Source organism: Anser anser (assembly GCF_964211835.1).
Source record: "Anser anser genome assembly, chromosome: 15".
In the NCBI taxonomy this organism is placed as follows: Eukaryota; Metazoa; Chordata; class Aves; order Anseriformes; family Anatidae; genus Anser; species Anser anser.
Window position 1 is genome coordinate 6,079,561 of NC_139736.1, and position 25,575 is coordinate 6,105,135.

The 25,575-nt window shown below is 41.3% G+C and overlaps 2 protein-coding genes across 7 annotated transcripts in view; one reads left to right on the forward strand and one right to left on the reverse strand.

The window, feature by feature from the left end:
• GPR146 (G protein-coupled receptor 146) overlaps positions 1–16,842 on the reverse strand; it is a 52,840-nt gene extending 35,998 nt beyond the window's left edge. For all 4 annotated transcript variants that reach the window (XM_083799494.1, XM_083799496.1, XM_083799497.1 and 1 more), the window contains exon 1: positions 16,438–16,842. The gene's annotated coding sequence lies outside the window, so the exon portion shown is untranslated. The remainder of the gene's footprint in view (positions 1–16,437) is intronic.
• CHLSN (cholesin) overlaps positions 1–25,575 on the forward strand; it is a 133,328-nt gene that overhangs the window by 81,238 nt on the left and 26,515 nt on the right. For all 3 annotated transcript variants that reach the window (XM_083799504.1, XM_083799502.1, XM_083799503.1), the window contains exon 3: positions 24,782–24,954. In XM_083799504.1, coding sequence (XP_083655630.1) covers positions 24,782–24,954 — 173 coding nt within the window. The remainder of the gene's footprint in view (positions 1–24,781; positions 24,955–25,575) is intronic.

Consider the following 25,575-nt stretch of genomic DNA (forward strand, 5'->3'; position numbering starts at 1 on the left):
CTCTCTGACATGAACGCCTGCGTTTTCTTGCCAAGCAGCTGGCCCATGCGAACGCGACCATCTCCCAGCACGCTGCAGCTGGGACGTCTGCAGTGCCTCCCCTCGCAGAGCATGCCAGGTGGTGCAGGTGGTGCTCAGCTAACCTGGTACTGGGTCACACAGCGACACAACGGCAGGAGAGAGATGTCTTTGTGCCTTTTACTGGTAGTTAGCATTGCTAGAAGTAAGGATGGCCGGAGGGAGGCAGAAGAAAGGGTGGTGAGTGCTGTAGTGCTCCTGAATGGGGAAGCTGGAGGTGGGCTGAATGTTGTTGTTACAACAGAAAAGAATGGGATTTCACAATGAGAAGGAAGTGGAGTGCCATGGCATTGCTACATCAGTTTCCAGTGGCCCACCCATTTGTTTTGACATAAATACTTATGCTAAAGCTATGTAGGCTAGACACATACCTTCAGACCTGTGGTATTTAGGTTTCATTATTACTCTTTGAAGGTTGAGCTTGATGTTTTAGTATTTTGTTTGGAGACTTAAACATTTAGGTTTTTTAATTCTGCCCTTCTAGCCATTTCCCTGATTTACCTTGCAGAGTAAATATGCTTTCATTCGGTTTTCCAGACTTCTCTCCTTTCTTTGCTTTTGGCTTAATTTTGAGATATGACATTCAAACCACAGTTAGAGGTAAGTGCCTCTTTGAGAGAGAAATAAAAAACAGCTAAGGAGTTCAGAAGCAACAGCTTATTTTTCAGTATGCTGCAAGTCCGCTGACACAGGTCCTGCCAAAGGCACCAACTTTAACAGCAGCAGCACTTAGGAGAGTGTGCTCGGGGTTTCTGGCAATGCTCACAAGCCACTTAGAAAAAACACGCGTATCACTTGTGGCAGGCGCTCCATAGCTTGGAAAGCACTGCTGCAGACCAGTTTATAAAGAATTTTTTTGTCTTTATACCTCTCAGAGTTATCCATTTTCATTTCATCTACAGTGAGCCCAGTTTCCTCGGTGTTGATATCTAGGATCTTAACATCAAATCTGTAATTAATACAGCTACATTTAGAAACTATGACATTTGCAGTGTTTAAAGCAGCAGCTCATTGTGTTACACAGTGCGGCATTTAGCACGTTTTAAATATTCTCCGCTTGTGCATGTACAGATTTTTATAGTTGAATTAAGAATTTATAATATGCTGGGTCTCATATTCCAGGTCTGTTTGTTTCTAAAGCTGTGCACAGAACTCAGCCTAGGCCATAAACTTCTGTAGATGAAATGAAGGCTGATTAGAATTTTAATACTAAGGAAGGAAATGGTCTTGGGCAGTGCACTACAGAGCAGAAGAGGCCTTCTGTTAATACACAAGAGTATTACTGTTTTCTTGAACTTTGCCTTCCTATCCAATTACTGCTTGTGCCTAGAAATCATAACTCTGGTGCCTCCCATTTGATAATGTTGAATGTAATCCTCATGCTAGTTTACCTCATTTCCAGTAGTAAATATCATCTTGATTATACAACCGTTAGATAATATACTCCTAAAATTGAATTATAGGCAGTACTACATGGTTTTGTTGATAAACAAAGCGAAGGCACGATGGTATATCTAGTTGGCCCAGTTCTGTCTGTTTAAATTAAATGAAATCGAGGCTTTTCTTGTGAAATGCTTTTCTTGTGACTAACTTACTGCATATTCCACTCTTCGTGGCACAAACAAAGCCTTCAGTGTTGCAAATGATTTTTCAGAGTCAAACAAAGTACCAGGAATCTGTGTAGTGCGGTTTCGTCGCACGCACTGCAGCGACAGCGCCGCGCTGGCAGCATCTAGCGAGCTCGCCGAGGAGCAGGTACAGGCAGCGCCGTCAGCAGCATGAGCCATCAGAGCAGGTAGGAGCCAGCGTCCGTGCCCTGCTGCCTGGACTGGGCTGAGTGCTTTGTGCTTCTCTGGATCTGCGGTACTCAGCCCTCGCTGCACGTGCTTGTTGCACATTTATGGCAGGATGCTCTTACCAGAGTGCAGAATCCCATTCTGGTATTATCACATGAAAATCGATTCTGATCCCTCAGTATTTTGGAGTGTATTATTAGCGTGGTACAACTAATCATTTTCATACAAGGGGAATGAAAATCGTGCCCTTGTTTAGATGCTGCATGTGTATTTATAGGACTATAATGCCCAAATACGGTGGTGAAACTTGGCTGCTTCTCCTGCTGGTTTCTGTGGTTTTGTTTCATTGTCCAGAAAAAGTGACAACATTCTCAGCTCTGTGGCATCCATCAACATGATTCATGTCATGTCCACTTTTGGCAGAAATAGAGAGATGTATATTGTTTGCTTATTCCTTTAAGTTTTATAGTTTTTTATCTTTCTTTAAGGATTTTTGTTTGCAGTTCTCACACCATTAAAACATCACAGTAGGGACAGTCTGAAACATTTATCCCACTCAAAAGACATCAGCGGTTTATGTACAATCTGTTATGCAAGTAGCTTTACTTTAGATTTTTTCCCTTTTTTCTTTGATCACTTGTGTAACATTTTTTGAAATGCGTGTCTGATGTTGATTCCTTTTTGTGTTCTATTAGGTGCATTTGATTTTGCATCTGAAAGGATTGAATATTAAATGTCCTTTTCATATACGTGTTTTGACAGCATTTTAGTTTTCTTCTTTCAGACAGAGCAGGGCAATTCCTAGGATTTAGGATCCTAGATTCCTAGGATCTTTTTGAGAAAGTCTTGGAAAACTATATTAGCAAAGCCAAAAAAGACCCCCCAGATGTATTTTTATGTTTTTTAATGATTTTTATACTGTAAATTAGAGCAGAAGGAACAAGCTATATCAGAGATAATTCTGGAAACGAAAAAATGAAATTATTTTGTTATCTCATCCATTTGTAAGAATGGTACAGATAAACTCTTGACTTTCTTAGCACTTTCTTTTCCCCTGCATTAACCTACCAGTGTTTTAGTAACCGGGAATATATGAGTTTATGGAGACTTGGTGTAATGAATCCCTAGCTAAGAAGGAGAATTGTAGTCAAAGATTTTTCCCCTCTTTTACAGTAGACAAATAAATGCTAATGTTTCCTTTATTTTCTGGGCTTCCAGACTGGAACAGTGTTTGATAAGCTGACTCCCAGGGTGAAAGTGCCCTTCAGAGATGCTCACTGTAGAGCATACCTGCTCTTTGGTTTTGTTTGTTGCAGTTTATAGGCACAGCACAGCAAGGTTAGTTTTGGTATCTGCATTAGACATACCATTTCAGTAACGTTCCTGTTAAACAAAGGCTTATGTAGTGATTCAGACTGAGCATGCAGATGATTCTACAGCTCTAGAGAGGCTCATTTCTTTCTAGTCCCATATGTTATCTTTAATCAGGAAGTAAGGAGGAAAGCATTTGAACTGAGAAGCTTTTGGAAATAGCATGAGCAAATATAGAAGCTCAGACCTTAGTAGACAGTTTTACAGACTGCAAGGGAGGATCTGATTGTGGTTTTGCCTGCAAACGTTTTTAATCTGTTGACTTTGTTTTTAATTACTCACAACTGTGAGTGATTTTATGTCAGTCATGTGAGTTGTATAAGCATTTGAAACTGAATTATCATGACAAGCTTTCCCGACATGTATTTTTATTTCTTCTCTCTTCTCAATTCACTTCTCTCAAAAGCTGAGAAGAAAGGAGCCCAGCTCTTGAGTTCCTGGCGAGATGTTTCTTCCTTCACTAGACAAAACCAGAAAGCCTGTCCCAGTGATCCTACTGACATCTCTTACCAAAAGCTTCTCAAATGATCCAGGCATCATACAAAATGCTAGCATGAATCCAGCCTATCACAAGATACTCAGCAGTACTGCTCTTAGCAAAAGACACCAAGAGGCCCTATGCCATGTCACGTACCAGTGTACCCAGTGCTAACCCTGGAGAACTTCCCTCCCTCAGTGGTACCTGTCCTGCTGGGCATGGCGCAACCACCTGCAGAACCAACCAGGTGCGTGTGGGTAGACCTGAGAGCACTGAACTGATTTGTAGCTTTGTCAAAGCTGTCTCCATCTAGGAGTCTGCAGAACAACTTGTTGGAGTTCAGCTTACACCTTCACCCATCATTTCTTCCTGCAGGACGATGCTGTGTCCAACACTTGTTCTGGCAAAACCATCTGAGCTTTACTGTAATAGTTCTAATTAGATGTTTCTACAAGATCACTGCTTGAGAGTCACCACAAGACAAACATTCTGTGAGCAATTATCCCAAGAAGTTGTTAATTAATGTGGAACAACTACAGCTTTTGAAAATGTATTGTCTGTACAGATACCATAAGTCCACTTTCCTCCCCACTTGCTCGTGGAGCCCCTTGTATTCTGGATTCTCTGATAACAAAGGTACTGATGTGCTGTGGTCTGTTCTTGTGCTGCTGGCTGTTGTGGCCAGGCAAGCATGTATGATGGAGACGGCTCCAAAGACCCTGCTAACCAAGCAAGTGGGGTATTTTACAGTCTTCTTCATTTATTTATTTTTAATTCTGATTATTAGTCTGGAGAAAGAGCTACAGAAATGCTACAAAACTTATCTTTGTAGTGGATTTTGAGGCTTCCTATCTGCGACACTTGTTGCACATAGATTTTTGCACTTTGGCCAAAATAAGAGTGTTTTTATGACTTTACTTCTAAATGTGTTGAAAGCATATGTTGCCATAATACCATTTATTTTACAGCACTTAAATAGCTATGTACTGAACATATGCTAAGGCAGAATTCATAAATGGCATCTCCCTCAATTTAACTTCTAAAGTATTTCTTAAATCTGAGAACCTACATCTTGTGTCCTGTTGTAACCACGCAGCTTTGTGAGGAAGACAGACTGTAAAAGTTTTTGGACAGGAGTATGAAAATGATTAATATTTGACCCTTTTGCAGTACAAGAAACATTACGCCTAATTTGAATGTCATCCAAATACAAACCTTAGTCCAAAACACTAAAAAGGAAACTGTGAAAATATTGAGGCTTTCGTTATGGGTGAAGGATTTCAGAAGCCTTCAGAGGTCCGTGTGCACTTCAAAATGGGTTATGTTTCTGACACCTCTCCTTGCGGGATTTAAAGCAGTTCTTCTATTTACAAGAAAAACAAGCGTGATTGAGCAGTTTGTTGGCAGTTGATCTATTCTTCTTTGAATAGATAAAAATGCTGTAAAAAAACTTGACAATTGCTTTTAAGAGGAATCTGTGAACTGTATTAGCTATTTTTCTGCTGTAATTTCTACTAAATTTATAAGCTGAGTAGTTAAGGAGGTATTGTAGGTTAATGATTTATTTGCAGTTAACAACTCTTCTTCCGTCTTGTAACCATACTTCCAGTGCTGCACTGGAGATCAGCCTGGAGATTACATTTTTTGCCTTTACTTAATTTTTCAGCCTGTGGTGAATTTTGCACAGATTTTAACGGGTATTGCTACTGCCAAATGTTTATTCCTTTCACCTAAACGATACAGTGAAGTATTGCAGTACGGGTAGATGTTCTCTGCTTCAGCATTTGGCTTGCAGGGACCTGAGAGGTCACCAAGAAGCTCCAAGCAGCAGGAGAACGTGAGGAATGGTCATCAGGTGAAACGGGGCGTTCCAGCTCAATTCCAGGAAAACACTTTTCACTGTAATTAAGGTCTGGGACACGCTGCCCGGGGCAGTTGAGGACTCTCTGTCCCTGGAGGCATCCAGCACCCAGCCAGGCAAAGCCCCACATCACACAGCCCAGTGCCAGGGGTGTGATTCCTCCAAACATTGTGACAATTACCGTAGAAATCCTCCTGAAATAACAGCTCATTCCTAATAATGCCCAGTTCAAGGGAAAAGCAGTACCTAAAGCCGGCTCTGGTTATTTAAGCAGTAGTCCTGGTAGGTGAGGGGTGTTTCGTTCTTATAGCGGATCTGTTCCTTGCTATTAAAGCAGTTCTGTTCCTAAAACTTTTCCTTTACAGCATCCTATCAGGCATCCTTACATCAATAATGTGCTGAGAAGGGTCTAACCCTAGACCAGGTCCAAATCTTTAAGATCTGGTGAGCTCAGCCTGTATTTTGTTCTGTGCTGCCCGAGGGGGGAAAAGTCCTTTTGAATGAATTTGTTCTCTTTCTAAATAGATAACTAGCCAAATGCATCTCAAATATTTGTTCTACCATTCAAATATTGGTTTAGGTTTAGAAAACAAATTAACCTAATGTTCGAAGAATTAGACATTTTGTACCCGGGTGCTTTTCTGTGTCATTGGTTCTATAGCGATGACCCTAAATACTTAGGTCAAAATAAAAGAGTCTTCTGATGAAAATCAGACAAATATTTTTGCAACTTGGATGATTCTCTTTGCTGTGTGCATACAAGTTAAAATAGTGCAGATGTATGTTTAAATTTTAGTAGTTTCACTGGGGGAAGCTAGTCAAATTACAGTGCTCTTTAATGCTGCTAATGTGGATGTTTTTTCTGAAGGAACTGAAAAATATAAAGAACAGTTTGAGTGTTTTGTTAGTCTGTCAGTACTAGGTGAAATCAGTTTCATTTGCCTATATTTAATATTTAAATGAGAAAGGAAAGCTGTAGAATGGAGCAATTTTAGAGCAAAGGTAAATGAAATTTCTTACAAGCTAGCTTGTTTACTGATTTTTTTTTAAGGTTCTGCATAAAATAAGTGAACTATGTAAGCTCTTACTCATTTTCTTTTACCCTTATGAGTAAGGCACACCAGTGTGCAAAATTTACTTCTACTGTAGATATACCAGTTGCTGGCTTACTTCTATATTACCTATATATTTTTGACAAAAAATAACTTGGTAACTGAACATCCATTTCATTTTCTGATTAAATGTCAGTTTACAAACCAGAGCAGCCTTCTGTTGCGGCTGCAACTAAAAAACAGTCCTGGGTGGAAATTCTCCCCTTGTTCAGAGGGGCGCTTGGTCTGGATTGTCTGTGGTCTCAATGGCCGTGCCTCGAGAGCCTGGTGGTGTCTAAACTGGGTTAGTTACCATCCTGCTGCCTAGTCCTGAAGTAGAAGAAGGAAACTCCTTTTCCTTGGTATATGATAACAGATTTTTGCACACTTCCTATCACAAGAGTTGTGAGTAGATGTTTTTGCAATAGCACTGCAAATTCTCAGTTGATTCTTGTGATTCCTCTGCTGCTGGTTGCACAGCATAGCCCGCTGTGTCCGTTGTGAGGTTCCAGAGTTCAGTGAGTATTGTTATGTTCTGTTTACCTAAATATGAGCCTTTTTGAAAGGTGGCTGGAGTTTGACCTTGAACAGGGTACTGCCACTAGCTTTGAGTAATTGCTGACCTCAGCCATGATGCAGACACGAGAGGAAATGCAAAGGGAGGGACAGAGCATGGCAACATCTTCTCCATCTTTAACTTCCTTCCCACATCTTGTACGTGCATTTATATAGCATGTGAAGTTACTAATCCTTATTCAATGAGATACTTTAATAAAGTAAAGGGCATCGGTTGTTACTAGATGGTGGCATTCTTCTATTTTATTAGTGTAGTAATAAAACCAAAATTTTATTTTGGAATTACTGAGACTTCTGGAGCGGTTTAACAATTGACTGGTAGTATTTCCCATCCCAGAATGAGCAAGTAGAAAATGAATTTTTGAAACTAAAACAAAAAATTGCTTCTGATGTGTCTGTTGACTGCAGATCAATAGGTAGAAATTGAGGGGGATTTTCTCACGCATCCTAAAAGGCAGGAAACTAAACCGTGTCTGCTCACCGCAGCTGTAAATCCAAGTGGCTAGAAGACCTGACAACTCCACTCGGAGCCTATCTGCTTCCTGAGCTGTTTGTTTCCTGGATGTGCTTTGGAGTTTTCGATGGGCAGGAAGTCAGTGTGTATGCTGAACAGTTAAACACTGCGACTCAGGGAGTAATGGCTATAGCAGCCAGAGCACACCATCTGAAGGGAGGAAATAAGGGAACAAAAAGCTCACCTAGGAGGACTGAGAACAGAGAGGGACTCATCCTTCATGCTGATATTTTTGGAATTGTTTAAAGGGAAGTTCCATGCACCATGAAAATCTATAGATTGCTTTATTGGTTATCTGTTGATGTTCTTTGAATTGACTTGCTTGCGTCTGCCAGAAAAATAGCATTTTCAAAATGGTGTTATAGTGAAGGCATTTGATCCTTGTTACAGTCCTATTACAAATGCAATAGCAAATGTAAAAAGAAAAGAGTTTAGTTGGATTCATGATAGACTGATTCTTGCCTGACACATTTTGAATAATAAAAATGTGAAGCATACGATATTGCCAGTCTTGGGTTAAATAAAAAGTTGCGTTCCAAATGATGCATTTAAAAATACCAGGACATTTTCATTTGCTTTCTGGTTTGCTTAACTTTAAGTAGTAATAGCTACCTTCTGGGTGGCTGCTCATGTAGCTCAGGTTCTCTACTCAATCCACAACATCGGTGTCTGAGCAGTGAAGGTGCAGAGCTGCAAGTGCTCCGTGCAGAGGTGCTTCTGGTTGCCTGCTCTCTCTGGGCTCCAGCTGGGGAGATGCCATTTTTACTCCTGTTCTCTAGGTACTCCTGTCTCTCTAGGTATGGAGGAAGAGCAAGTGTTCCAGTCATTATGCATGTGCTCAAGAGCTTTTTCTCCTCCACTTTTCTCATGTCTTAACTTTTGCTTAAGTATTTTACACTTATTTTTCTTCTGAGGAATGGCGTCTTAAGTCAGAGGGTGCAAAAAAAGTGATCTCATGAGCTGTACAGCCGCGTGTCTCCGCCTTTGCATCACCTCCTCGTTCTGCTGGCACAAACATTCACAGTGACTGGAATCAGGGAACAGATTTGGTTTTGAAGTAATTTTTGCGGGGGGGAATAGAGAGGTAATTTTAACCCGGATGAGTTTACAAGACAGTACAAACACTTGTGCCAACAAGAGGAAGAGGTGGGAGAATACGGAGTGTGTGTCTCTTGGCAGCAGTACTAACTTATGGTGGTTTAAGTTGTTCCTGAATCTGCTACCTGAAATTCTTTTATTCACAAATAAAGCTTTGTTTAGAGCCTGAACAGAAGCATTCAGTTGTGTAATCTTTCACTGTAAGGAAAATATATTACATCTAATTTATAGGCATATTGTTTGTACTGCTGCAGTCACTGTGTGACTATGTTTCCTGCAGTAAGTTAATCATTTCTATTATAACATAATGTGAATATTTTAGTGTAAGGCGGGAAAGGAAGAAATCAGAGCTCTGTGTAATGACATTAAGCTTTTAGGCACATAGACAGCTTAAATGGACCCACAGCTGCTTAACATATGCCCTCTGCCTGAACTCGTTTTATCACTTGGTATCTGACTTCTCTCAACATATAAAAAGTTGATGTGATTGATTGTTGGTTATACAATATTTGTCAGGGTGAACTGAATCATTATGTATATAGATTCGAGAATATAGAAAAATAAAGCTAGGAAAAAAAAATCTTGACATTTTTCCATTCAGTAAGCTCACTTCAAGTACCTCTTCTTGTTTGCAGGAGTTGGTGGCTGCTGGTTTTGCTAAGCAGCAATTGCTGAGTGATTTAGAGAACATCTCTGCTCCTTTGTTTGGATTTCATTTGCACAACCATTTAGAGTTATAAAACTGTCAGCTTAGGAACAGTCTATATGTTTTGCCAGGGCCTCATGTAAGCAGAGTTTATATTTTCCTCTCCATTTTGTGTGCCATTTGAATTCTCCAGTATATATTGCCATTCTTCTTTGCACTGGTCATTAGAATATAACATTCCTGCAAGACCCATGGCCTTCTTTAGAGAGGAGGAATCTTCAAAGTAATTATGAAATTGCACCTCAGATTAGTCATTCGATGAAAGAATGTAGAAGATCTGTTAGCCACAGTATCCCACCCTTGGCCAAGCCTAGCAGTGAAGGAAGGCTCTGCTGTTGCTTACAAACACATGGAATTTAGGACTGACCGTGACTAGGATCGAATCACCATCTAAATGTTAGAAAGCATAGGCCAGAACGGTTAATTATATTAATTACAGAACTCTCAGATTCCCTAAAATAACAACCAGCAGGGAGCTGAAATACTGTGTACTGCTTGTTTTGCTTGCTATGTTCCTCTCTGGCAGAGTTTTGCAGGTGACCAGGCTCAGCTTGGGGTTGCACGGAGGCTGCAGTGCCTGGAAGCCGTCGGTCTGCAGGAGGTGTAGGAAACTCTAATGTATGTCAGGTTTTGTGTACTTAGGTTTTCTCTTCCTATTGTTCATAACGTACCGTGGATGTTAGCTATTAAGTACTTGACGAAATTATAGAAATGCTGATGTCACAGAACTAGAAGCAGAGCGGTATCGCATGTGGAGACCAAACAGCATCCTGGCTAACACTGTGAGGTCCTCCAGTTATTTTGTTGTTGCTGGTCTCTCTCAGCAGCATTTCCACCTTGCTGGAGACCTGACCTGTACGTTTTGCTAAGCACAGCTGGTCTTTGGTCTTTGTTGCAGTGTTTGCTGTGCTGTGGGCGCCCTGTCAGGGAGGCGGGTGCAGGAAGCGTTGGGCCGTGCTGATTGCGGCTAAGTGGGGCAGACACATAAACATACAAAAGAGCTGACTTGCAACAACAAATAAATAAAGAAGTAGTTTGGTAATGTTTGATTTTTAGGTATAAAAATGAATATGTACTATATGAAGGGAGAAAATATAATTCTGTAATATGTTTTCTGGGATGAAGATATGCCTGAAAATTAAGAAATTTTTAAGCTGATAAGTTCCACTGTTGGCTTAAATTTGTTGCTTTGGGCAGGTTGCAGTGTTTGGCTTAAAACTGCCAACATGAACCAGGCTTCCTGTCATGAAAGTTGTCAAGAGCATTTGATGAATTAAATTTTTATCTTTTATTTCCAGTTGTATCCCAAGTCTAATCATAGTAAGATCTGGGTGTATAGGTACAAAAAAAACGCCACTTTGTAAACATTTTGAAAGCCAGGAAAAGTATGAATCATGATGCTGTTTATAACTTGAAAGATGGAAATTATCATGAATTTGCACCTCTTGCTGTTGCCGGGTGCCTGGTTGCTCACATACAGTGGGAGGGAGGTCAGTGCTTCCGAGCTGATTTGGAGTTGTGTGAGTCAATTAACAGCAGTTCTTAACAGTCAATGACATTTTATGGAAGCCTTGAATAAAAGCAGAGTTCATTCAGGGAATCTGGAAGAATGATGTGTAGGAAGTAAAATGTTTTTGTCTTTGTATCTTGAGAGAAAACCAGGTGTTGACTTCCCTGGCTTCTCTAACTCCCTGCTGCTCCCTCTTCTCCTTGACTTGAGATTTCAGGAGCCGTGCTCGCTGTCAGGGCTTCATCTCCCCAATTCTACCTTATGACTTCCTAGGATTTGCTATTAAATTCTGTCTTCCTTTGCTCTCCTTTTCTTCTGACGAGCATAAACCACTTCACTTTCAAAGCTTTGCATTCTATTCCCACTCTAGCCATTATCCTGCATGTGCTATGGAGATGTTGACTTTCCTCTTTTGCTGACAATTCAAACATTTGCCTTTGACAGTCTGCATTTTCTAATGACCATCCTCGGTGCTTTCTACCGCACTGCCCTGTGTGTGCTGAAGAAGACACTTGTAGCTCAGCACAGAGGTGCCTTTCTGTCCTTTTGCAAAGCCTTCTTTAAACCGTCCTTTTGATCCCTGCAGAATTGTGTGATACCAAAACAGGTATGTGATAAGCTTAGTCCTCCTGCTATTCCACACATTATTCTGTCTGTAATTATCCACTCTATTTTATTCTCAATTTTTTAATTATTTGCATGACAGCTGTTCTCTGTTGTGTTTTCTGTTGTGTTTATGCTTGTTTTATCAGATATGTAAAATATAACTTATACATGTAAAGTCTGAGTTTGAAACTAAAGTGAGTTATAAAATTAAATCCACATAACTTGTATTAATTTTATAAATATGCATAGGCTACTTATTATTGAAATATAAATTAATAAAATTTTATTTCAAGATAACTTGCTAGTTGCTTTAACTTCAAAAAAAGCAAACACCACCAACACCTTGTTTTGTGTTGCATTTACAATGACGCTCTTCAATGTGGTCATTGGAAATGCAAACAGGTTTTATGGAGTGTTTTTTTTTCCTAACCAGTCGACAGGTTTTAATTTGGGATCTTAAATCATAATTGTTTTTCAATTTTCTGCTCTGCCTCACAAATGCATAATGAGGGCACACCTGATGCTATAAAAAACAGATGTCATTTCAGTGCTCCAAGACTGCGTGATAAATTTGGAGGGGTTATGAATTGCAATCATAGACATGCACTTATCAGGGAGCTCACAAGAACAGAGAAGAAGTAAAGCGTTGCTAAACAGGGTTTGGGAACAGATTGCACTTTAATTTGAGAGACTCTGAGAATGCAGAAACTGGGGGTGGAATTTTCTTAAGGAACTTTCAGGAGACCATTTCAAACTGGCAAGTAATATTTCAAATTCTTTTTTCCTACCAGTTATGTTTAATCAGACAGTACTACTTGACCATTTTAAGTGGAGGAGCAGCAAGCAGACTGGGAAGAAAGCTAGATCATGCAGTTTGTGCTAACTCGTAGAAACATCCTTCCTTTCCTGTTCTCCTTGAGACAAAACTTCTTAAAAGAGGATGTTCAGTGGGAGCGGAACTGTATGTGAGATGCAGGTGGAACTTTCTAGCACTTGTTCTTTAAACAGGTTCACACAGGTGTTCAAGGGTGTATTCATGGAAATTAAATGTATTTTACAGGAACAACCATTTCATGGGACATCACTGGTACAATCTAAGTCACCCATGTCTGGTTATCACTGAACATAGTCAAATGCAAAAACCTGTAATTTCCATCACATTTATTCCTTATTGTGTGGTAAGATGTCTTTTATTCATAACCAAACTTAAAGTCCAATTCTCTATCCCCACAAGCCATCTATTTTATTGTAAAGCAAATCAAGCGGCAAGACGCGAGTTGAGGTGGCTGGTACCTTGATGCTCAGTTGTCACCCTATGATGTACGGGACAGTTGAGGAGCTACATGTGTTCTAGGTGCTGCTGTGGGTGTCTGCTTAGGGTTGTTGAGTCATGAAATGAATACATTCTGCTAAAGAAAAATCCTGCCCACTCTGTTTTCTTGAGTGTCTCATTTTGGGTCTTGTTCATCATGGATTAAAATTGTATGTTCTGCATTTGTGTGCACGTGTATGTATGAAATACATTCTGGAATACTTGTTTAAAAGATCTTAGTGTATCAAACTACAGTTGTGTTGGTTTTGTTAGATGTGAAAGTCATGAATAGAAATCTGTTAATTTTTTTTTCTTTCTTTCTTTTAGTTATCTGGGAGAACCCAGAGAGTTTGAAAATAGAGGATATATACCAGGGCATGAATTTGATGTAGCTATATAGCCTGTTGAACTCTGGAGCTAAAGCTAATGACAACTTGGGGGGAGAGAGGGTGTCGGTGGCTTTTCTGTTTTTAACAAAAAATGTCTTCCTTAGTCAAACATAAGGATTCCTGTTTGAATTACAAGGCAAACTGCCTTCCTAGGGATCAATAACCCTTTATTTTTCCTTTAGTAATGAATCTTCTGTTTCACTAGTCTTTCCCATAGATGGTGGGGGAATGCACCTCCTCTAACTGTATGTTCCATTTTTTGATCAGAATAGGTACGTTTCAGGTACATTACAGGGAGGCTGTCAGTTTGAAACTGAGCAAACTAAATATGCTCAGCTGAATGAATGCAATGCTGTCAACAGGAACAAGCGGTGTAATTAAGAAAAGAGATATCTTGAAGCTTTACAGTATTCAAGAAGTGTCAGATCACATTCGTTTGAAATGCATGGAAGTGCTCTTTTTCCCAGTGTAGACATGAGTATTATGTGTCATCCAGGACTGGCCGCCCCGGTGCTGAGCAGACCCTGAGATTCGCACTTTGTTGTTGCCATCATTGTTGAATTGCACCCTATTTGAAAGAGTCATTCAAATTGTTTTTGTAGAATTCCAGACCTTTACCTTCATCAGGATGTAGATCAGTGAGATTAAAACAAGTGCTTGTCCTTCCACCTTTAAAAGTGTTTCACTTACTTTTGGTTGTTACAAAACCCTACATACTGTTTCCAAAAAGCTCTCTTACTGATACGTATTGCTCTAAGGACAACTGGCATGCATTATTAGGAACTCTTGACTATGCAGAAGATAGTTGAGGATGAAGTATTTCTGGTTATGAGACCATCAAGACCAGTAGAAATGTGAGAAACAGATTCCATCATATTTTGTTGTTTCCAGCTCAACAAAGCAAGATGGGTTTCTTCCAGATCTCCATACTCTAAAGGAAGGGTTTGAAGGACTGGGTCTCACTGCTCAGTGAGTCTGCTTTAATACCATTGGCATGACTGGAAAATTTTGACAGATCTTGCCCTATGGTATGATTGCTAGTGTATCTGTATTTGGTCAAAACTTCTGACTAAGAAAATGCATGATACTTTTTTTTTTTCTCTGTTGTGTGCTTGAAAATAACGCATTCTGTTAACAGTAAATGTTATGGAAACTCATACCACTTAGCTTCTGAAAAACACGGCTATGAACAAAAATATCCTGCACTCTGCTTTAAAGATAATATTTATATTTTCTGCTGAGAGTAATGGGGAGGAATATCATTAGAGCTTGAGAATGTCACCGCAAGTGGTGTGCATTGTCTGTCCCACCTAACCTAAGCTTTTTTTTTAAAAAAAAAAGAAAAAAAAAACCTGAAGTACAGCCTTCAGTGAGTTCCTCTGTGTAAGGATAAATTTAGCTCCAAGAGCAGTGGAAACCAGACCTGTAGGTTGGAGTGGAAGTGACTGCCGTGATGCCCTCACTGGGTGCTGTCATTTCTGCAAAGGATCTGTGCAGGGGAAGGCAAAACGTGGAACAGATTCTGCAAACTGGGGAAATTGTGGTGAATTGTGAGTCTATGGATGTGCCCCAGAAGTCAGGCGGGGCCGTTTTCTGAATCACAACTTTGCTTTTTTTAATGTTAATTATTTTTCTTACATCTTAAGCTATAACCTTATGGCTGTTTTGTACTGGACTGATAAAATCAATGTAAAAACTTCTTAGAGTTTAAACATTGCCTCTGCTATTTCCATAGTTTGATCAGAACCGTTCAGGCTTTAAAAATGTTTAAGCAAACTTCTGTGCCAAAACAACAGTCCTAGCGATGGAGGTGCTCTCTATGTCACTCTTTGGGTCATTTACATTTCCTTGTGAGGAGAAAATAATGCAATCACCCTTAAAAAGCTGCGTTTCCAAAGAGCAAGCAGCGTCTGCACCTGCACAGATACACGCGCACTTGCTGAACTCCAGGTCCTACCCCTGCCTGGTGGTACTGAGATGGAGGAGGCGCTGGGGAGGCTCTTCTCTCGTCTGTCTGTCTGTCCATCCGTCCGTCAGACGGCGTGCTTGCCCTCAGACATGGGGCAGTGAGGTGAGAGGCTGCAGGAGCGCTGCCTTGGTGTCCTAAATGGGCCTGGGCAGCTGCCGTCACCATCTCACGATGGCCAGCGTGCAGGAGGCAAAGCCTGCTTGCTTTTGCTCCAGTTACCTATTTCGTGCCTGTCCCAGGGAATTCCTGCCATTGCTGGGAAAGAGGTGTAGCTGTCATCATTTTCGCTTACCCTGCCAAAGGCAGGCTTCAATTTCACGCTCAGTGTCTCACTGATATCTAGCTAAACCATGGTATTTAAAGCTGGCCCAAACCTTGTGAAGGATTTGGGGATCTACAGCTGCGATCTGTGTCTTCCCATTTTTATAGGGCTATCTGTATAAAAACTGCCTGCTGGTAAAACAAGTGCCGGGTAAGCCTGTGTTTGTCATTCCTGACCTGTGTGTCAGAAATCCCCCCCGGCTGCATTAAGAAATAATTGCCAAGCCTTTTTCGATAGAATAATCCGAGTAGCCCGCGTGCATGCAAGCAGCACAGTTCACGCTTCAGACCCGCACATGGAACTCAGCGCGAGTAGTGTGTGTGGCTGCTATGGTGATTAAAATACATAAATAAGATAGATGAGCACGGACCGCGTTAGCAGTCCCTCGCTGGCAGCCGTTCAGATGGCAGCCAGCCCCAGCCCGCGGTGCCGGGCGCGTTTCGTCGCCCCGAACAGCCAAAGGGCAGCGCCGCAGCGGGAGCGCCGGCGGCTCCTGTGAGGGGAGGAGTTACGCCATGGCCCCTCTACCTTGTCAGCGAGCAAATTCAGCCCCAAAGTGGCAAACAAAGGGCTTTTGTGCACTTTTACAGCTCGGCGAGGGTTAGCGGCCTGCCACAGTTTTGAGCCGGGACGAGCTCGGCGCTGACCTGCCTGAGAGGGGACCGGAGGGACGTGGGGCAGCCGGGGGAGGCTCGGTGGGAAGGTCTCGCTCCCACTTTGGGCACCACGCAGGGAATTGTTAAAAGCGGCTCCCACTTACCTGGGTCTGAGCGTTGGTCACGTGTAGGCAAGAGTTTCGGCTGCCTTAGGACGCGGATGACAGCGATCGGGGCCGTTTGCTCGCGGTCAGTCCCGTAGATCCAGAGGTCCCCTCCGCCGTGGTTGACATCCTCGCCTGGCCGCGGGCTCTCGCTGACTCAGATTCCTCCTCCTTCCCCTCTCACCTTCTAACATCCTCCAACTGCAGAACTCATCCCTCTCCCGAGATGCGGAGCGGTGCACTTGCCCCGGGAACTTTCTCCAGGCAGGACCCGAATTCAAAGCCAGCCTTTCATTTTCGCGGCGGAGTGGCGAGAGCGAAGGCAGCGAGGGGAACTGGAGCGCTCGCTTCCTTTAAATCCCCACCAGAGTCTGCCGAGCGCTGAAAGCGAAGCCGCTTGTCATGGTGAGCTTCAGAGTTTAACTTCAGGGGGGAGGGAGAAAGTGGAAAGCAAACTGAATGCTGTAGTGGAGATTTCTCTCTTCCCCCACTGGGCCCCTTGCCGACTGTTTTTATTGATTTCAATCACTGGAGGCTAGCGAGCTCGCAGAAGAAACACTGTGTAATGTGTTCTTTCCTGGCTTTCATTAAAGAAACTCAATGCAGTGCGGTCACGCTGCCGAGCTCGCCTGGCAACCTGCCTACACCCTGTGGTACCTCTTTCATTGGAGGAGATGGAGCTCGTGGTTTGTTTTTTTTTTTTTTTTTTCCTCCCCTCCAGCACTGATTTCAAAACAGCTTATCCTCCGCTTCTACCTTCTGCGAGCCCAAAGCCGTTTAAAGTTGGGAAGCGACTGTCAGCACCCCGAAGGGGAAGGTCGTGCTGGTGGCGGTTCAAGTGCCGAGGGCTGGGACAGCCCCGCACTCCTTTTATTAAAATTCTTCTCTGCGTTCGCGGGGAGGGCTGAAGAGGGGCTGAATGTGAGCCACAGCGATGTGGATACAAATGATTCCCGAGGGTTCTTTTTTCTTCTTCTTTTTCTCGTTTATCCCTTCCCCTGATTGGCGAACGTGGTTTAATTAAGGGTAAGAGAGTAAGCGGAGTCCTTCTGCAAATCTGTGAAAATTCCTGGCACTGTCGTCGTGCAAATGAAGCAAAACTACATTCCCCAAGCCTGCAGTAGTGCAGTTGTCTTAAATACTTCTGTTGCATTCAGGACTGTGATACTGGTGGAGAAAAATGAGAAATAAAATATGGTACTAATTTATGCTTTAGAACTTAATCTGTTACAGTATGTACTTTATAGCAGCAAACAATCTATAAAGTGGAATTCAACAAGCTAGTTTCTGTAAGTCGTATTGTTCTGTGTGCCTATAAATCCTTTCATTTAATTTAGTAAATAGCTTGATTTCTTATTATTATGCAGATTCTAATGTTACTACATTATGTGCTCTTCAGAACTGGATGTAAATCTATGAAACATGCAAATATCACACAGTTGTAAATAAAGCCTGATTTCAAGCTACAAGGGCTGTACCCATTCTAAATTACAGCTGCAGATTTAGTGTACCACCTGGTTGCTTGTGCTTATGAGGTACTGTATCTGAGTACATAAGGACATACTCTTTTAACATTTGCACGACTACTAAAAGAATCCGTTCCTGGATCAGAAAGATAAAAAGCTTGTTCTTATTTAAATCTGGCTTCCTGCAGAACTTGTTTGAGGCTTTTCTGCCTGGATTGCATCTACAGAAACCTTTCCAAATCAACTTAACGTAATTTATTCCCAGTGTTTCTGTTGCCAAGAGTTGAGATTTTAAAAACAACTAGCTTTAATGAAAGTTTTTAATTATTTCTTTATACAATATATATATTTTTTAAATCTTCCTCTGGAAATTCTACAGACATGATATAAGGAAGTATATTTCTACAAATGTTACTTTTAAATCAAAGCTTGCTTTCTGCGTGGGAATTATGTTTCGTGTGCTCTCTCTGGTCATACTTCTTATTCTCATAAGGTGCTAAATGACAGAAAATGGTTATTTAAATTCAATATGGCTGCAAACTATTTTGTGTAAATTCTATAGCTGTAGTTGTAGCATAGTCCTTTGGCAAGCCTCAAATAGTAAATCATTTGTCAGTCTTTCTTTTATGAACCTTGCATCTAAAGATTTGCCAGCCTTTCTTCTTTGTAGTTTTTGAACTGTATTTATAGATTCTGCTTTTTGTTTTTAAGCTGGCAGATGGCCAGTTATTTATCTGGCTTCATATGTTTTGTGTACGAGGGAAACAGAACATTTTGTATGCTAATATCGTGCATGGTGCGTACTTGGGGCAAAAGGCTGCTTGTAAGCAGAATCCATTATGTGACGAGTCGGTAGCTCCTAGTCAGTTCTCGGTCAGCGAACAAAGCCCCTTTGACATTGCTCTATATTAAAAGTTATGAAATAACATGAGCTTAATGAACAAACAAGGCACAATGCTGCTACTGTGAAGCGAGCTGTATCGTCCATTTCGCCTTCTTTCTCTTCAGAGTTCAAAAATTTGAAGCCCACTTTATACCTTTGTCACTGTTAGTCATGTTAAAATTTATTCCTCTGGATTTCTGATGCCACTTGCTTTGCTGTTCTTTTGCTGTGCTGGTAGAAAAAGGTAAAAGCACATTGACTTTTGGGGCAGCTGAACTCGCTGATGGTAACAGAAACTTTGGTTTGCTTCCTTTTTCCGGCTCTCTTCCTGTCGCCTTTGTCAGGTTTCCTTTTCCATCACCTCTCTGCCCCGGCCGGTTCCTTACGTTGAGTTTCCTTTGCCAGGGCACACGGCCATCAGGTGGCACCCAGGGTGTTGCAGTGCTGCCGGAGCTCTGAGGATGTCTGCTGGGGGAGGATGAGCAGCGCTCCTGGCCCCAGCAAAGGCAGCGGCTGTGCCGCACCGTGCTCCATTTGCACCTTGTGCCACACGCGGGTTGGGCAGGACCCCTCACCACGCAGCAAATTCTAACCTACACATACAAATCCCAAAGGCAAATTTGCAATATATGAAAATCAGGTTCATCGGCGCACTTCTGAGTTTCTGACTCTTGTCAACCTTATTCTGTGCTGGCAGGAGACAGCTGGGTGTGCAAATGTAGGAGTCTTTAAAACAGGAGGAGAAAGAGGAGCAAAAGCCTTTAGAAGACATCTTCAGTCGTACTGAAGTATGAGACAGTAAAGGCCCTTTGGTTAACTATAAATCTGGAAACAAATTTTAAAATGTACTTGTTGCTCTGTTGAAACACAACAAAATTAATGTGCCGTTAATACCATCTTGGTACTGGTTGTCCAGCTGTCACGGTTCATAATACCCTGGCAGTTGATGCTTTTATACAAATTCAGGCTCTGAAAAACTGCACCTGTTTGTTTTTGCCACTCTTGCTGCAAAAAAGGGCCTGATGTCTTCAGCAAGTCCTCTCTCGGGTAAATCTTTCTGCCTTTTCCAGTTTCTCTTGCAGTCAGGGTTGTTTTTCTTTGTTCTGAATTGCTTAGCAGGGCTGCTGGACGCTTAAATCCTGTACTCACTTCTGTTTGAGATGGCTTCCCCGTTATGACAGGTAAACTCATTTCTAAAGACAACCTGTAAAATGTTTTAAATTTGTGCAATATTTCAAGATTACAGATAATAAGTGAAAACTTAAATGATTGATAAAACTGCCACAGCTGAAGCCTAAAGATGTTTTGAGTCAGATGTCTTAGCCTATTTATTTATACAATATTACTAAGCTTACCTAGAAATCAGAAATTCAAGGCTGGCATTGATGAAAGGCTCTTTTGGCAGTCTCTGTCCTTTGCATGCAAATTGACATAGTATAGTACAAACTTTGGGAATTTGCTTGAAAACGTATGAGCTTTGCATCTCTTTTCCCTTGTGAAGATGACATGGATTTTTATGAGCATAAATGTTAAAGATCTGGGGGTCCATCTCTTTTCCAAAATACGGCAACCGGTGGCAGTACCCCTTCCAGCACCTTTTCAGGCCTTCTGGAAAGTTTCCAAGTGGAAGACTCCCACCTCCTTAATCATGAAAAAGGCCTGCCTCTCCTCTGAATGTCATTCATTCAAGTGTACTGACCTGCCCTGACCTTGTTTAGATTGAGATCTAATGAGCACACGGTCCAAGGTGGTGTGGGAGCTCACAGCAGGCTTTGCAAATAAGCAAGTGTTGTGTTTTTCTGTATGCATGTGTTTTAAATTTATCACGTCAATAAACAAGTGTATCACACGCTCGAGTACGGACTTTACAGCGTTGTAGTTAAGAATAAATTGTGCCACTACAAATTGTGATGTCACATTATAAATATAAAAGGAGACAATGTGGAATATTTATGACCTCAAAACAATGAAGTCCCCTGTTGATTTGTGCTTTAAAAAAAAATTATTTAAATAATGAGGTAATGCTAAAACTCTGAATGGCTCACAAACTTTGGACGCATCTCTCAGAAGAATAGTCATGCTAATGGTACAGGGAAAAAAAGATTAAAAAATAATGCTGTTGATTCCAAGGAGAAATGCATCGGTAGAATATCATAGCAGGGGTCGTTCAAGTTAAAATAAATATAGCTAGGCTTTAAATTTCATTAAAGGGTTTGGCTTTATTTTGAGTCCCAGAATCTGGGGAAGGTTGGTTGGTTTCCGTTGTGTTTTGTGTTTTATTTTTTTGAATTATGATAAAGTGAACCTCAGCTTCAGTGGAAAATCTGCCCCAAATGCACACATTTTATGAAACAGATAAAACTTGAGTCTTTCAAATTAAAAAAAAACAAAACCAGTCGAGGACCGATTGTAGTACCTACTGCTGGCCTAAATCGTGTTGGCACGAGTGGATAAAAGTGTAGCTGGAATGAGAGAGGTAGTCTGCAAGCGTTCGCAGGATGTGTGGTGGGAGTCCCAAACAGAAGCCTACTGAATCATATTTTCATTGGGCCGAATTACGGTCTGTGCTATCAGAAGGGTACCTTAAGCTATAAATCCCGACTCTTTCAACCCTGGAAAAGCTCCAGCCCCGAAGGGAGAACAATGCTTGTGTTTCAGATGGCCTACAGTGCAGAAATTGTTCCGCTGGAAACACGTTGTTAGGGCTTGGTATTTATGTTGGGACCCACTTATAGGGAGGGAGCGACTTGTTTTGTTTTTAATGGAGCGGTCGGGAGAGGGATAAAAAGCTTTTTGATAATGTGAGGAATGCGTGGGGGAAGGGAAGGTACAGAGATACGCATTTACTGTAAGTATGAAGGAGCAGAGGCCTCTTTATCAGAGCTGGTCTAATGATGTGCCACAGTCACTTTATTTGAAAGCTTCATGGCTCACAGAAAAGTAAACAAATTCATTACATTATTTTTAAAAGAAGATTAAGTGTAGTGTGTCGTCTGTTGGACAGCTGCTCTAGTAATCTTTTACAAACACTTTATAAATGACCACCCTCGGTGTTTTTCTGGGCTTTGTGTGGCTGGATTGTTATTTTAGTAAGTACCAGGACGGTTTTTCCAACGAAAATGGTGTTTCCTGTAAAACAATTACATACCTACCTTCTCCCTAAATATTATTTCTTCTTAGCATGAGGTATGAAATGTCTGCTATACAAATGCAACATCTGTTGAGATTTTTTGGGTGGATGCTGGCTTTCCATAATAATAAATAAAAAGCATTTTAAACAACATCAACAACAAAAGCAAATCCTCTTTTCTGCCTTACTCGCATTTGTTCTGATGTCTGCTTTGTCCTTTTTTGGGCTTTGAAAACAGAGCTGAAAAGATGAGTCAAAGTCAACTTAGATAATGCGGGAACTGACACCGAACAAATGTTTAGTCCTCAGCAGGTGTCTTTGGCAAATCAGCTAGCATTCAGGTATTGCTGTGTTTACCTATCCTTTGCTTTGAACGTCTTCAACAATAATCTTGTTTAGCACCATGTTTGGATTTTTGTTTTAAGGCGCTTGACAAATGCTAGCTGATACAATCCCGAGGATCTGTCGCTTCATAAAGTGGTTTTAACCCATCTCCCTAAAGTGATCAATATTCTTGTGCATCCAGGTTTCTGTGGTGGGTGCCTCTCCCAGAAGGGGGGAGCAAAAGGGACATTCATGCCTGGGTCTGAGCACCAGCTCAGAGACCTTTGTCTCAAGGCAAAAGGGACGTTAAGGGCATGTTAAGCATCTAGCGGGGTCCCCATCCCCACTGCGCAGTGGTCAGGTGCTCTAACCTGATCATCAAATGACCCCTTCCTTCAAAGCCCAGTCTGCGAATGCAGTTCTTGTTCTGGGAATGCCGGTGGTGGTCGGGCTCCTTTATTGTCCCAGCTCCGCGACGAGATGCTAACACGGCTGCCAGAGGCATTGGTGACTCTTCCAGGTTTCCTTGCTCTCTGTAAGCTCCACCTGCATCAGATTGCAGCCAGAGTGTTGGAGCAACACGCAGACATGACAGAATCATCAGGAAATACTTATTTTGAGTGGAGTTTATGGATCTAAGTAACTCGGCAAACACTTGCATGCTATCTCCCCTTTTTCTGTCCCTGCTGTACGCGAATCTCTTTAAAGTCCACGTGTGAACAGGCAAGGTACACGTCTCCTGGGCTGCCTTACATTAATGCCATTTTCACTGCTGTTGGCGCTGGTTTTTCCTACCCATCTTATAAATAAGAGCCTGGCCTCGTAGGAAGCTGTTCCTCGCTCAGGTTGTCTTAACAAACCCAACACAGCTGTTGCTGAGGAAGTGGATTAATGGAGTCATTGGCAAATCAGTACTGTTTGGGCAGCATCTCTGTCATGTTCCACGTTACTGCAATCCCTTATGTTTCCATAGCATTGCCTGTGGCCCCAACACCTCTTGTTAAATGTCATGAGCAGGATGCTTGAACTGTCTCAACATAAGGTGCTAAATATGGTTCAATTTTTTAAAAAATTAAAAAAAAAAAAAGCCTGACAACCTATTCCAGTCTGAGCCTATAATTTAGAAATGTGTCTGTGTCTGCAATTTTAAGTTGGCTACAGAAGATAGAAGGGAATAATACAGCACAGCAGCTGAAAACCCTGAGCTCCTCCCAGAAGCTAATACATCCAGTATTTTTGTTCTTAGCCTGGAAGAGATAATGATATTTAAACGGTGCACAGTGTGCGTGTCTTACCCTGTGTTGATTCACAGTGACCATGGGGGTGGCTGAGAAGCAGCAGGTCCTCAAACCACAGTGAAGGTATCACAATTTTGTTTGGGACAGTGTGGGGTGTGTAACTAGCATGCTAAGAATTAATACTGTCCCTTCGCTCTTGGATTTGGAAATACCCACAAGGAAGTGTATGAGTCCTGTTTGCAAAACTCTGTATATTTTTCATTGCTCAGTCATTGCTGGGAGGTTGCACAGAAGAAGTAGTTTCACTGAGTCCCAATCCCTACTGCTTCCTGAGGTCCTCAGGGATTGCGATATCCAGAAGCTACGTTCTCTACGATTTTGTGAAGGTCTGTCCAAGATGATCATCAGAATAGGGCTCTATAAAGGGTAAATCTCTTGAGAAGATCTGTTAGATCTGATGTCAGTCTTTCTACAGTGTGAATGGGAAGAGGAGGGAAAGCACAATCATTGCTAGTTTTGGACTGCAGTGCTCACACAGGAAATCAAAATGTACCAGAATGTGGAAATCGTGGGGGGATGTTGAGTAACAGCCTCTTAGTATTACACCAGCTGGATTTTTTTATGCTTCCAGTTGATACTTAACAACTCAGAGGACTACTGCCTGGAAAGATATGAATGAACCAGTGCTCAGAGTCACTGGAGTAAGTCTCGTCTTGTTATGGAACAGCTTTTTGTTTTTAGCTTGCGTGATCTCCCTACCGGATTTCCCCTGATAAACTCATCATATCTCTTTAATGATCTTCTTCTGTATGTGAAATAAATATTTTCATTTGGGGTATAATTATACATATATTTATAGTAATTAGGTTTTCATTATGAACTGTTCTGCCTGAAAACCTAGAGAAACTTTAACCTTTTGGGATATATGTGTATATGTTTATGCAAGATTGTGCGTATGTTTACCCAAGATAGCTAAAGGGTCTCCAAGAGGTCTGGGATGAAGATGGTGGTTGTCACATCTTCCCTTCTGGCACAGTGGATATCAAGTCCCTGTGTGGAAGACAGAGGTTTTCTCAGTGCACAGCAGTGTGAGAGTACGGCCCCAGAAACTCAGGATCTTAAGGAAACTCTACTCCCTTACATATCTATATATGCTTAAAAAAATCCATAGTGAAATACAGTGTACAATAAAATTACGAAGATTGAAGCGTCTGGTTTTAAATATTACCTGTTCACTTCAATTGCAATAATGCATATGTTGTTTACCTTTATTTACCCTTTATTTAAATGTGCATTACTTCAGGCAACAGATGAAGAAGATCTTACCCCAGAGGAAAGAAGGAAACTGGAAAGAAAATTGAAAAAAGAGCGCAAGAAGGAAGAAAAGAAGCTGATGAGAGAAGCTGGAATCTCTACTAAAAAAGAAGAGCCCAAAAAGCTGTCAGGATCTGAGCTGGCTCTGGCCTATTTAACCAGGTAAGACTACTAAAACCCCACTGCAGATGCTCCCTGCAGAAGCAAGCTGTAAACCATGCCAGAAATCCAGAACAAGCTGAACCAAGTAATAAGACATTAAAGGAAATTGCTGCAGTTAAGTAATAAGTTAATGTTTCATCTCATTTGACACCCTGTCACCATGTTTTATTTATATCACAGTAACTACTAAAGGATTTTGAGTATGGTACAAACATTTTAAAGAAAGCTCCTGTCCTGAAGATCTTATAGTTGATATATAAATATCACTGGGTTAGCTGCACTTAAAAAGATGAAAGGCATATTACAGACAAGATTGCATTGGGGAAATGAGTTTTGATTAAGTGCACCATTTTAAGCAAAGGAGTTTTACTTGTTCTCTTTTTGTGAGCAAATTGCTTGAAGTGGTTAAGCATTATGGAGTCCTAAGTTAACCTAATGCATGGTATTTGGATTTTTGTAAATTAAGATGGGATTATGCCACCATTATAAAGTTCATAGTGTGCAATGCCTTATTTCTGCATACCAAAATATATAGCCAGTATAGCAGCCGATTTCAATCGGAAGCAATTACTTTAGTTAGCATACTTATTTAAAATACTTTACATTCCAACATAAAGCAAT